Source organism: Scylla paramamosain, chromosome 44 (genome assembly GCF_035594125.1).
Source record: "Scylla paramamosain isolate STU-SP2022 chromosome 44, ASM3559412v1, whole genome shotgun sequence".
NCBI classification, from domain to species: Eukaryota; Metazoa; Arthropoda; class Malacostraca; order Decapoda; family Portunidae; genus Scylla; species Scylla paramamosain.
In genome coordinates this window covers 8158837-8173513 of record NC_087194.1, presented here as the reverse complement: position 1 = coordinate 8173513, position 14677 = coordinate 8158837, and the positions used below count along the sequence as shown (strand labels likewise).

The 14677-nt window shown below is 40.2% G+C and overlaps 1 protein-coding gene across 6 annotated transcripts in view; it reads left to right on the top strand.

Moving 5' to 3' along the window:
- Positions 1-14297, top strand: part of LOC135094046 (ankyrin-1-like) — a 131247-nt gene extending 116950 nt beyond the window's left edge. For all 6 annotated transcript variants that reach the window (XM_063993788.1, XM_063993785.1, XM_063993787.1 and 3 more), the window contains 2 exons: positions 167-574; positions 12402-14297. In XM_063993788.1, the coding sequence (XP_063849858.1) occupies positions 167-574; positions 12402-14216 (2223 nt within the window). In that variant the 3' untranslated portion in view covers positions 14217-14297. The remainder of the gene's footprint in view (positions 1-166; positions 575-12401) is intronic.
- Positions 14298-14677: the final 380 nt, after the last annotated feature.

The following is a 14677-nucleotide window of genomic DNA, read 5'->3' as shown; positions in this document are numbered from 1 at the left end:
ACGAGTCTATACAGAATGTTAAAGTAGTGATAGAACTGCAAACCACGTTGAGTCATGCAGCCAAAAACACACTCATTATTCAGTTCTGTAAACATCACTAACCACTTCTTCGGCTTGAATATTAAAGGCAATTAACTAACCTGCCTTGACTCTTCTTCTTTCACAGGCCTATTGCTGTAAGCTGCGTGCGGAACAGCGTCGTCTGGCAAAGGACAGTCACGGTCTTATCGAAGGCATCAAAAAATTACGGAAATGCATAGAGGGAAATACACCGTGGCAGGCTTCCTGGCGATGGGGTAAGGACTGTGACCGGGCAGCACTGAGTGACCTCATGGCAAAGGCCGCGGCTGCCAACTGTCCCTTGACTGCCGCATTCCTGCATAGGGCAGGGGCGTGGTCCTTCTTCTCTGGATCATTGGGTGGTAGTGCCCTGCACACCTCGCTGGAGGCCAACCACCTGGGCATGGCTGAGATATTAATCAGGGACCTCGGGGGTTGCCTGTACGTGCAGGACACACATGGTCGCCTTCCAGTACACATGATGACCAACGAAAATCGACTGAAACTAGAGCAGGTGAGGCTATCTGTTTGCTTGCATATCTATTTATGCTCTCTCTCTCTCTCTCTCTCTCTCTCTCTCTCTCTCTCTCTCTCTCTCTCTCTCTCTCTCTCTCTCTCTCTCTCTCTCTCTCACACACACACACACACACACACACACACACACACACACACACACACACACACGCGCGCGCGCACGCACACACACACACACACACACACACACACACACACACACACACACACACACACACACACACACACACGCGTGCGCGCGCGCGCACGCGCACACACACACACACACACACACACACACACACACACACACACACACACACACACACACACACACACACACACACATCAATAAAACTACTATCCACCGAAAGTAGATACCTCATAAAAATATTGTCTACGATGTTTTTTTTTTTTTTTTTTTTTTTGCAGTACATATTTACAGATATGTTGTAAATAGTGTCCCTGTCGTAGGAAGTCTTTCACATTGGGATATTCAAGGTAGTAATAGTTCAGAATTTTAAGATTGCCAAGATTGGCATATTCTGTTTGTGAAATCTACCACACCGGTCTAGTGTAATTCTGACACTCACCAGATGTCTAACAACACTGAGTTCGTGACGACACTGTTTGTGTGAAAAAAAAAAAAAATGTTATAATGCTATATTGAGACACTGTTCGCACGTCAATCATTGCTTCGATATATTGTTCGGTCGTGAGCAGCTGAGAATAAACTGTTTATATAATAGTACAGGAAGGTGTGACAGGCACGTCAGTTAAGCTCAAACTACAGTCCATATACGCCTCCATTCTGTTCACTTCAGGATGAGTTAGTTTGGCGCATAACGTCACATATTACCTCATGCCTGGGCTCCATGGGTGGAAACGCTGTTAGTCGGAGAATGTACGTTAACGAATGCGGGTCTCGTAGTGCAGTGGACAAATGCCTGCTAACTTTTTTTTTTTTTCCTTATGTAGAAGGGACATCAACCAAGGGCAACAAAAATCCAATTATTTTTTTTTTTTTTTTAAAGCCCACTGAGATGTCAGTTCCCGAATATGGTCCAAAATGGCAGTGAAAATTTTATGTATTTTTTATTTTTTTTTGTAGTACATATTTACAGATATGTTGTAAATAGTGTCCCTGTCATAGGGAGTCTTTCACATTGGGATATTCAAGGTTTTCAAGATATGTCTTGAAAACAGCCTTCTTGAAAGAATTCAAATTACAGGAAGGTGGAAATACAGAAGCAGGCAGGGAGTTCCAGAGTTTACAAGAGAAAGGGATAAATAAATGAGAATACTGGTTAACTCTTGCATTACAGAAAGGTGGACAAAATAGGAATGAAAGAAAGAAGATAATCTTGTGCAGCGAGGGAGCGGGAGGAGAGGAAACATGCAGTTAGCAGGATCAGAAGAGCAGTTAACATGAAAACAGCAGTAGAAGATAGCTAGAGATGCAACATTGCGGCAATGAGAAAGAGGCTGAAGAAAGTCAGTTAGAGGAGAGGAGTTGATGAGAAAAGCTGGGCTATAAAAGGTTACTGCCCCAACTATCGCCATAAATTATCTAACATCAGCTTTCATCCATTTAGAGGATTATGATGACTGTAAGCCACATTGAATAAGAAAAAAAAATGTATTAGCATAACTATACTTATTTTCATTTCTATGCGAATTTACAGATTTGGTAGACATAATCTTGCCAATTATTTTTCAATGTAAATTCTATACTAGTGCCAAGTGACATAAATGAACCCCACTGAATAGATAAGTTTTACAGTGCAGTACAGTTTAAGTGTACAGTTTTAGTCATTATTAAGATTATGCCAGTATACAGTAGCCTACATTTAGTTTCACTGAAATGTTTATTTTAATGAAAATAACTAAAGTTTCTTGGTAAGAGCTTAGCCACAAAATGAATATGCACAGTAACAACACTGAAACATTCAGTTTATATGAAATCTAGAATTTAACACCATCAGTCAAGAACAAGAAAGGACCCATAAGTTACATAGTATATTTTTTTATCTTCGTTCAACTAAGTAATTGATAAGTATAGTAAGTCTCTCTCTCTCTCTCTCTCTCTCTCTCTCTCTCTCTCTCTCTCTCTCTCTCTCTTTATATATATATATATATATATATATATATATATATATATATATATATATATATATATATATATATATATATATATATATATATATATATATATATATATATATATATATATATATATATATATATATATATATATATATATATATATATATATATATATATATATATATATATATATATATATATATATATATATATATATATATATATATATATATATATATGCATTTTATTACCTTCACTTTGTGGTGTTTGTAGTAATTAATGCGAGGCAGACAAATAACTGTGATATTATTCATAGATTTTCAAATGACGGGCTTGAATGTCGATAAAGCAAAACATGTGTTAGAAAACGCGAAACTTGTTGAACCTCATATGGAAACTCGTCAAGAAAGGCAATAAAGGATTGTCTTTTCACACCCACGGTGGTGGCATCCCTACTGTTTCCCTTCAGCTGCCTTGTCTTAAGAGTCAGGTTAGAGTCCAGCTGCCTTTTTAGAGAAACTGGAAGCCGTGGGGTAAAGGTAAAGGGGTATCACCACCGTTGTTGTGAAAAAAAAAAAAAAAATTTACTGCCTCACTGCCTCCGTTAACAAAGTTTCGCATGAGGTTCAGGAAGTTTCGCGTTTTAAAATTCACGTTTTGCTATATCGACACCATTCAAGCTCGCCATGTGATGATTTATGACTGAATGATATCACTGTGATTTGTATACCTCGCAGTCATCAATACAAGCACTACAGCATGTACAGAATATAATGCGTTTCACCCTGAGAATAGAGCCGATCACACGTCACCAAAGACACAATGATCGCTAATACTGGTAATCTACGTAATACCGGTCATTTTTGCTGTGGGCGTGAGTGAGAAGGAGAGATGCACTTGAGATATCAACAAGTCATTTTATCCCTGCCCATTTTTTATGTTTTCTTAGAGGCCTTACGTAAAACGCGCGGCAAGCGCGACACAAGATCGGAGTTCACTGACTCCTCGTAAATAGCCTCCTCGCTATTTACTGGGCTGCTAACACGAGTGTGATCACTGTGCCCTAGAAGGATACTGCTGAGTATAGTATCTTCATAAATATACTACCAAGAACGAAAGAATATCTATAATATATTTTCTTCAATCGCAGGAAAGGTATGTGCAGAAGTCAGTGAGGAGGGTTGCTGATTACGGAGTGGCGGAAGCCATGACAACCAGTCTTTTCTGTATACCTGTTATATGATTTATGTCCCATATAAAGACTTTCGTAAGACTTTTTTTTTCGTAAATATACTACCAAAAATTAAAGATTTTTTTTTTTTTTTTTTTTTTTTGTCTAAAGCTAGAAATAGTGATCATCCTCAGTCTGACCTTTACTTACAATCGGAACTGGAAATTTAACAACTCAATTCTAACAAAATATCTACGAAATTCGGCGCTCTGAGTCGCATCCGCCAGTTTTTTCTCGCCCACCCCCCCAACCACACAACTGCTAGCTCTGTACCTATCTATCTATCTGTGCCAATCTATGTATGGATAATGCTTCACATACTTCACACCAGCCTTAGAGTCTTGAATTGAATTGTTCCCAAATCGGACTGCTCTTCTGGTGTTGACAAGTGTCCTGACATCCCTTTCCCACCCTTAACGTTTTCTTGATTAACAAAATGCTAATTTTCAATTTGTAAAACACCACTTCTCTACTAAACCGCATCTTCTATTCATTACAGAAATTTCATTACTGAAACACAGGTGTCTGAAGCAACTGACAGTAGCCCCTTCTCTGTTCCCTCCTAATTTCTCTATCCTCGTTTTGAATCCAAATCTGGATGTGGATGACTTCACTTGCTCTCGTGCCCACACTCTTGAATCTTCCAAATTTTCCACCATTTGGCAGCCTGGGTATGACTACAGAGTTACTCTCAAACTAAATTTATCTGTGTTGTACACCTCTCACCTAACTCCTCAGACTATGAAAAAATACTTTGACTACTTAACTTCCAAAGTGAAGCATTGTCTTCCTGACCATCTTGGAAATACGCCCAACATTGTTGACGTTTTCCTAACCTCTAATTCATCTACTTATGCTGTCACCCTATCTTCTCCGTTGGGCTCCTCCGATCACAATCTCATTTCTGTATCTTGTCCTATCGCTCCAATACCTACACGGGATACCCAAAAGTAGAAGTGGCTCTGACGTTTTACCCTAACTTGGGAGACCTAAGGAGGTATTATTCAGATTTTTCCTTGGAATCACTACTGCTTCTGTAACAGAGATTAGTCTCTGTGTGCTGAGCCCATAGCGGAGGAGATAGTGTATGGTATGGAGGAGTACATATGTTCCTCACTCTTTCTCTGAACCTAAACATCCCAAACTTTAGTTTAACACAGCCTTGTCTCGTGCTATATATATATATATATATATATATATATATATATATATATATATATATATATATATATATATATATATATATATATATATATATATATATATATATACAGTGGTACCGCGCGCGCTTCGGGGGCCAAGTGGTCATCAGGCGCACGGGTTCGAATCCTGGCTACGGTCCGAGGGTAGGAAGGGCATCCACTCGGGGTAAAGGTTCCCAAATGCCAAATCCAAAAGTCCTTCATCAGGAGGCACCGTCTCAGCCCTGACAGACTAGGGAAAAGCTAGACGAAAAAAAATAAAATAAATAAAAAATAAAAAAATATATATATGTATATATATATATATATATATATATATATATATATATATATATATATATATATATATATATATATATATATATATATATATAAAGAAATGGCCCACAAAACGTTCTTGAGCCTTCCATAACTTGAATCTCATGCACTTTATATTTTTGTTCGGAATCATCGCAAGTCTGTTCTCTAACTACCTAAAAAGTTCTAATTAATAGAAAGTGCCAAAATCTTTCAAGATCTAACTAACTCCGTGACTTCTGGCACCTAGCCAAAAATATATCCAGTAAATTTACTTTTTTCATTTTTCCCTCCTTTATTTCAACCTGATGGCACCACTGCCATCTAAGCTATTTTTAAAGCTGAAGTCCTCCCTCAAGCTTTTGCTAACAACTCTACTTTGTATGGTTCAGGGTTTCTTCCTTCCTCTCCTCCACTCTCCGACTACTTCGTGCTACCTATTAAGATCCTTCGCAGTGATGCTTTCTGTGCCCTCGCTGGCCTCGATCATCGGAAGGCTTATGAACCTGATGGGGTTCCTCCTATTGTTTTTTTTTCGAAACTGCGTCTCTGTGCTTGCTATCTTGGATAGTCAAATTCTTCTAACTCCGTCCATCACCATCTATCTTTACTTCTTGCTGGAAGTTTGCCTACATTCAGCCTGTAACCGCCGTATGACGCTTGTTAATGTATTGTACTGGAGGTGACTGAAAGGAGCTGTGTAGTACGCGCTCTGTGTATTCATATAAGCGGTCAAACCTGCGAATTAACATATTATCACTAATACTGAGAATAACACAAAAGAGTATATCAGTAGGTAAAACAGGTATTGCAGTACCTCAATGTCGTGACACTTCACGTCGTCAGTTCCGTAAAATATATAAGTCAATACAGAGTTACCTACACTTTAGTGGGTTCAGTCGGTCATACAGATGAACACCACCAGCACAAACACAGCAAGTCGCCCTCTCGTCTGCGTGATCTGATGTACGTCATTATGTTACGTTAAGTGTACTTATATTAATACACATCACTGAATCCTCACAATTACCTAAGTATCTAATTACTATAAGTAGTTACATTAATTATATTGACACACATCATTAAATCTTCATGGCTACATAAGTATCTGTTATCTAATACTATGATGAATACATACACAGTGCGGGAAACAGTCGTCCTCTTGGTTGTATGCAAGGTATTACACTTGGGGATTTACCGGGATGAGAACTTGGGGATTTACTGGGATTTACTCTCCCTCCCGAGACACGTCTGATGTGTAGGCGTGACTGTCGTGAAGTGGCTTTGGAGACGCTGGTGGGCCCCTACAGCCTATGATGTTCATTATGCTGTAGGTATGTTATCAACACTCACGTCATAACAACCGACCCTTCGGCAAGAAAAATAGCTGAGGGGCAAGTTCAACGCGTCTCCTCGGCCCTACACTCCCCTCTCACTCTGTTGTGCTGGCGCGTAGGCGCGCCGCTCATATATAACATCAATTGCTCCGAATAATACAACGCTAACAAATAAAACATAAATTGTCACATTACAGCATATGTATGTACGTATCTCTAGCCGTCGTGTAAGTTGTACATATGCCACATTACAGTATATGTATGCACGTATCTCTAGCCGTTGTGTAAGTTGCACATATGCCACATTACAGTATATGTATGCACGTATCTCTAGCCGTTGTGTAAGTTGTACATATACGGCGGCAATACAACCTGTTCCTAAAAAGGCTGACTAATCCTATAGGAACTAATTGACCTTTTCACTCAAGTTATTGCTTGCCAACTAACATAGAAATCGTCACTAGATAACATTATACGTAGAATGATAACTTAGCTGTGGTTCACGCAAGCTGGGAGTTAGGTGGCGGAAGGGTTATGATTTGTAGCCGTTAATGCTCAAAAGCATGCCGTGTTTTCGTAGCTAAGGCAGCTTCCTTGAGATACCCAATTTTTTTTTTTTTTTTTTTTTATGTAGGAAGGACACTGGCCAAAGGCAACAAAAATCTAATAAAAAAAAATGCCTACTGAAATGCCAGTCCCATAAAAGGCTCAAAACAGTGGTCAAAAATTGGTGGATAAGTGTGTCTTGAAACCTCCCTCTTGAAGGAATTCAAGTCATAGGAAGGTAGAAATACAGAAGCAGGCAGGGAGTTCCAGAGTTTACCAGAGAAAGGGATGAATGATTGAAAATACTGGTTAACTCTTGCGTTAGAGAGGTGGACAGAATAGGGGTGAAAGAAAGAAGAAAGTCTTGTGCAGCGAGGCTGCGGAAGGAGGGGAGGCATGCAGTTAGCAAGATCAGAAGAGCAGTTAGCATGAAAATAGCGGTAGGAGACAGCTCAAACCTTTGCTAAAAACTCTACGTTGGACGATTCTGGGCTTGTTCCTCCCTCTCCTCCACCCTCTGACTACTTCATGCTACCTATTAAAATTCTTCGCAATGATGTTTTCCATGCCCTTGCTGGCCTAAACCCTCGGAAGGCTTGTGGACCTGATGGGGTCCCTCCTATTGTTCTCCGAAACTGTGCTTCCGTGCTTGCACCTTGCCTAGTCAAACTCTTTCAGCTCTGTCTGTCAACGTCTACCTTTCCTTCTTACTGGAAGTTTGCCTACATTCAGCCTGTTCCTAAAAAGGGTGACCGTTCTAATCCCTCAAACTACCGTCCTATTGCTTTGATTTCCTGCCTATCTAAAGTTTTTGAATATATCCTCAACAGGAAGATTCTTAAACATCTATCACTTCACAACCTTCTATCTGATCGCCACTATGGGTTCCGTCAAGGCCGCTCTACTGGTGATCTTCTAGCTTTCCTTACTTTTAGAGATTTTGGTGGAACTTTTGCTGTTGCCTTGGACATATCAAAAGCTTTTGATAGAGTCTGGCACAAAGCTTTGATTTCCAAACTACCCTCCTACGGCTTCTATCCTTCTCTCTGTAACTTCATCTCAAGTTTCCTTTCTGACCGTTCTATTGCTGCTGTGGTAGACAGTCACTGTTCTTCTAAATCTATTAACAGTGTTCCTTAGGGTTCTGTCCTGTCACCCACTCTCTTCTTATTATTCATTAATGATCTTCTAAACCAAACTTCTTGTCCTATCCACTCCTATGCTGATGATACCGCCCTGCACTTTTCCACGTCTTTTCATAGACGTCCAATCCTTCAGAAAGTAAACATTTCACGCAGGGAAGCCACAGAACGCTTGACTTCTGATCTTTCTAAAATTTCTGATTGGGGCAGAGCAAACTTGGTATTGTTTAATGCCTCAAAAACTCAATTCCTCCATCTATCAATTCGACACAACCTTCCACACAACTATCCCCTCTTCTTCAGTCACACTCAATTGCCCCCCTCTTCTACACTGAACATCCTCGATCTGTCCTTTACTTATAATCTGAACTGGAAACTTCACATCTCATCTCTAGCTAAAACAGCTTCTATGAAGTTAGGCGTTCTGAGACGTCTTTGCCAGTTTTTCTCACCCCCCCCTAGCTGCTAACTCTGTACAAGGGCCTTATCCGTCTATGTATGGAGTATGCTTCACATGTCTGGCGGGGTTCTACTCATACTGCTCTTCTAGACAGACAGGGTGGAATCAAAAGCTTTTCGTCTCATCAACTCCTCTCTTCTAACTGACTGTCTTCAGCTTCTCTCTCAACGCCGCAATGTTGCATGTCTAGCTGTCTTCTACCGCTATTTTCATGCTAACTGCTCTTCTGATCTTGCTAACTGCATGCCTCCCCTCCTCCCGCGGCCTCGCTGCACAAGACTTTCTTCTTTCTCTCACCCCTATTCTGTCCACCTCTGTAACGCAAAAGTTAACCAGTATTCTCAATCATTCATCCCTTTCTCTGGTAAACTCTGGAACTCCCTGCCTGCTTCTGTATTTCCATCTTCCTATGACTTGAATTCCTTCAAGAGGGAGGTTTCAAGAGATTTATCCTTAAATTTTTTACTACCGCTTTGGACGCTTTTTATGGGACTGGTATTTCAGTGGGCATTTTTTTTTATCGGATTTTTGTTGCCCTTGGTCAGTGTCCCTCCTACATAAAAAAAAAAAGAAAAAAAGAAAAGAAAAGCGGACACACCCACACACAGACAGACAGACAGAGTATGTTTTATTATATGAGATGACATGCGAGCACAAAGTTATTGTTTAGTTTTAATTGTTCAATGTTTCAATTGCTTATGTTTGAATTAAATATCAATTTAGCGAGGACTAATACCGATAAAAAGTGGTTCACGTTAAAATATCAATAAAACTCACTGACCTAATTTAGAATGGTACATCATTCGTTTTTCTTTTTCTCAACGTGAAAACAGTTGTTTAAGAACAAGACTTTTTTTTTTAATTGAGCTAGTTACAATTATTTATGATAGGTATCCACAAGATACAGAGACAAGACACACACACACACACACACACACACACACACACACACACACACACACACACACACACGACGAACAAGAAAATAAGGGAAGCTGCAAGAAGCCATCAGACCTACACATGGCAGTTCCTGTATGAAATGTACCTATCTATTTCCATCTATCATCCCCATCCATAAATTCGTCTAACCTTCTGTTAAAGCTTCCTAATATCTCAGCACTAACAACCTGATTACAGAGTCCGTTCATGGTACATCATTAGTTTTATCTACTACTCTGTTTGAGAGCCATTTCGTTCCTATCTCTTTCTTAAACCTAAATTTCTCAAGCTTGAACCCGTTATTTCTTGTTCTATTCTGGTTATTGATCCTAAGAATTTTGCTGACGCCCCCTTTGTTATAACTCTTATGTCACGGTGTGGGGGGAGGCGGTTGTTGTTGTTGTCAGTGTCGATTTATGTTCTTTCTGTTTTAATTAAAATGTTTAATTAATTTTTTGGATATTTATTTAAAGTTGGTATTGAAGTACTTTTACTTTGATTTAGTTTATTGTTCAATTTAATTTTCAATTAGCGGCTGTTTATATATAAAAATACTAGATTAGCTGCTACCAGTCATGGTTTCTGACAAATAATTCTGACCTTGCTTTACATTGCAGCGTTTTAGCCGGATAGGGCATTGCAAAAACTCCATGACAAGCATATTGAGTTTTATTAATGTTAGCTTCTAAATAACAGTTTTCAAATTATTTTTCTCTTCCGATTCACAATTATTTTATAGAAATTAGTTATGTTAACTTGGAGTTGTGGGATCTCCTATACCGGGAACAGTGACAACTGATAATTTCATACTAATAAAAATTAAATTTATATGTTATAACAATTAATTGGTGCATCAGGGATTTACCTTATTTTTTAGTAGATAACATCCTAATTGTGGAGGTGTTACATTCAATTGTATGTGCATCACTGGTGTTTGACTACTACCTTATCAAAGACAATTTTTTCCTCTTCAAACAAGCAAAAAATAAAAAAATAAATAAATAAATAATAAATAATAATAATAATAATAATAATAATAATAATAGTAATAATAATGATAATAATAATAATAATAATAATAATAATAATAATAATAATAATAATAATAATAATAATAATAAATAAATAAATAGATAAATAAATAAATAAAATAGTAATAATAAAATAATAATAATAATAATAATAATAATAATAATAATAATAATAATAATAATAATAATAATAATTAACAGGCAAAAGCAATTTTACATCCTTCTCTCTGTGGACAGCGATTTTAATCAATCCCTTACAAATAATTAATACATATAGGCAAAAAAATAGTTATTTTCATATGAACAAAGCCTTTAAACAATCCAGGGTTTCTGAGCCTGACGAACGTACCTGCGGACAACAATGTCAATCAGTCTCTGATGCCAAAATCTCGCGCCCAATTTTATATAGTGGCCGCCATACATGCCAGGAACTTGTCCTCCGCATAATTATGAGTCATTATTTTACAATATCCTTAATATTTTAGACCCCTTCTACATTCAATTGTCTATTGATATTTTTTGGATCTAAATATTGACAAAGACTTATAACACTCCTATTTGCCCTATTTCTGGTTTCTATGCATTGTTTTCTTAGACTGAGATCAGAGCGAACTATAACTCCTAAATCCTTTTCCTACCCTGAACCTACCAGTGCTTCGCTGCTTATTGTGCCTACTGTGAGGGCTTCCTCTACCTATACTAAGCACTTTCCATTTATTAATATTAAAGTGGATTTGCCATCTGTCTGTCCATTCGTTCATCCTATCCAAATCTCCCTGCAAAGCGATGGCATCCGAATCTGATCTAATTAATCTACCTATCTTCGTGTCATCCGCAAATTTACTAACATCACTCCTAATTCCACTATCAAAGTCATTAATATATATTTGAAACAACAATGGCCCTAAAACTCATGCCTGTGGCACTCCATTAAATATTTGACCCCACTAGGATCTAGAACCATTTATTACAACTCTTTGTCGCCTGTTGCCTGGCCACGACCTTATCCAGCCTAACATTTTCTCATCCATCCCGTGCGCCCTAACCTTTCTCAGGAGCCTCTGATGGGATGCCTTGTCAAACGCTTTACTAAAGTCCAGATATAGGATGTCATAACTATCACCATAATCTGCCGCCTCGTAAACTTTACTGTAAAAACTCAAGTTCGTAAGCCAAGACTTCCCCTCTTCTTGAAGCCATGCTGTGACTGATTTATCAAGTTACGTTTGTCGAAATGCTCCGTAATGTTCTTCGCTATTACTGTCTCCATTATTTTACCTACAACTGAAGTTAAACTGACAAGTCTATATTTAGACACTGAAGTTTTATCTCCTTTCTTAAAGATGGGTACTACATTCGCCTGCCTCCACATTACCGTACCAGTACATCTCCTAAGTTTAGTGATTTCCTGTAGACAGAAACTAAAGGTTCACTAATAACCTTTTTGCATTTTTTAAGTACTCTGCTATATATTTTGTCTGGTCCTGGTGACTTGAACACACACACACACACTTACCGTTCTCTTTCTCATTCACAGAGGCTCTTTAAGGAGGAGCGGGAAAAACTGGAGAATATGGAACTTCGCTTGAAGGCAGATCACGAGAAGGCAGCGGCACAGAAAGCGTTATACGTACAAAATGTTCTTTTTGACAGCTACAGGATGGGCAAAGGTAAGAAAGTCTCTGCAGCTGATGGTCGCGCCGCCATGCTGGTGGCCTCGCGCAAAGGTCTCTTGCAGCTAGCTCATCTTATACTGCAAGAGGGTGGCCTGCCTGTGGACGAGGTGCTAGACGACACCTGTGGCACCACCGCCCTCCACCAGGCGGCTTCGCATGGCCAGGATGGCTGCGTGGCGCTGCTCCTGAGCGCCGGTGCTAACACACAGCAACGTGACATCTATGGCCAGACGCCTAGCCTCCTGGCCGCCATGTTTGGACACACAAGTTCTAGTGATCTGCTGGCCCAACATGTGGTGCAGGACCCTCCTTGCCGCGCGGGCACCACTGCAACACAAGTAAAGCAGAACTATAAGATTTATCATAAGATGTATTACAAGTACAGCCGAAAGTTATTGACGCCCTTTGATAGGCATCATCCAGAAAGTGTGACAAGAAAACTTGTGAAAGCCATAGGCCTACAAGAGCTGCAACAAGAGGCTCTGCGAGTGGCTGTAAAATTATCAAAGGGCGAAGCATTTGAGGTAAAGGAGGCAGTGATGAAGGAATTAAACATCATCATGAATATGGTGTCAGATGCGGACCCCACCTACCGCGGCGACTTGAGGTTAGTGGGTAGCTCTCAGGACGGCTCAAAGCTGTACGCCCCCGATGAGTTTGATGTGAACATTGTTATCAAAATGATCGATGTAAGAGTAAATGTTAGCAAAAGAAGTAAGGAGACGTTACTGAAGGGCAGGCTGCAATTATCTTTGGAGACCGACAACCCTCACCTTGAGGGGAACAAATTTATGGATAATCTCTACGAGGAGGTGCACCGCTGCCTTCTTGGCCATTCACTAGAGGATGAGAGACTGAGCCTGGTACCGCCAGGATTAACCAGCACACAGGTGGGCGTGGCACTCGCGCTGGCTTGGCAGGGGCGGGAGTATCCACTGCTGCTAGTCGGCGTAGACCTAGTGCCGGTGCTAGAGGTGCCGTGGCTGGAACAAATTCCCACTCCCTTCCTTACTCCCGAGGGCACTACCACCATGCAGCTCAGTAATTCAGCTGACGGCTCTTGGCGCTGCAGCTTTGCCTTGACAGAGGCAAAGGTACTAGGGACGTTAAGTCCCGCAGAGCGTCAGTTGCAACTTATGGGAAAGTTAATTCTTTCCCGCCTCAAGGCCGAACGCTGGATGCCCCGACACAAGAAAGGTTTTTTTAAATGGTTTTCCACACGAGAGTGGAACATCCCGGTACCAAGCGGATTTTGCTTCAAGAACGCGCTCCTACGGTGGCTGGAACAAAGAAGGTGCAGGGAGGACGCTACAGAGGAGCTTGGGTCTGGATGGAAGGAGGACTCCGGCAAGCGTCTGGGAGCTGAGCTGCAGGATGACCCTGCCAAGGAGCTAGGATCAGGACAGGAGGAGGATCCCATCATATGGCTGATACATGTGTTCAGATTGATGTGTACCAACCCAGAGGAATCGCGAGAACACCTGACAACTCAAAACAGCTCTGCTTACTTTGGAGGGGACTGTGAGGGTCTGAAATCTGGAGACGGCGCGCCCGTTATTGTACAGTGTTTGGAGGAAAGTTTGGAAGAGCTGTGTCATGGTTCGAAAAGCCAAAGCGACTTGAGCCAAGATATCCAGGCTGCGGCCAGGAATGTTTATAGTAAATGTAGAAGATAAGTGGTAGGCTTACATTAAATGAAAGCTGAGCAAGAAAGGAAGAGCAAAATAAGAAGAAAATAAGAAAAAGGTGTCATAGTACTGACATTCCCGCCGATTCGGCTCCTCGTATCTCTGCCAGCGCAGCTCTCCATAACTCTATTGTTAAGAGTAACAACGCTAATGACAATATAGGTGAAGCCGAAACCATTCCCCTGTTTACTAATTTTCCAGACAACTCGGCTTCACAAGACAACATGTACGTCTCGGTCCCCAGCACACTGATGAATGTTAAAAAACGTTGACAGCCCAAATGGCACCGAAGCCATTTCTCTTTGCCTTGGCCCCACAAAACACAACTCACTCTGTTGTTAAACTGCTACCTCCCTTGGCAAGCGTATCAGCCTGATACATGAGTGACTTAGTGGTTGGCGACTCACTTGTAGGCATAAGCATCATAAATGTGGAAACAACTGAAAACT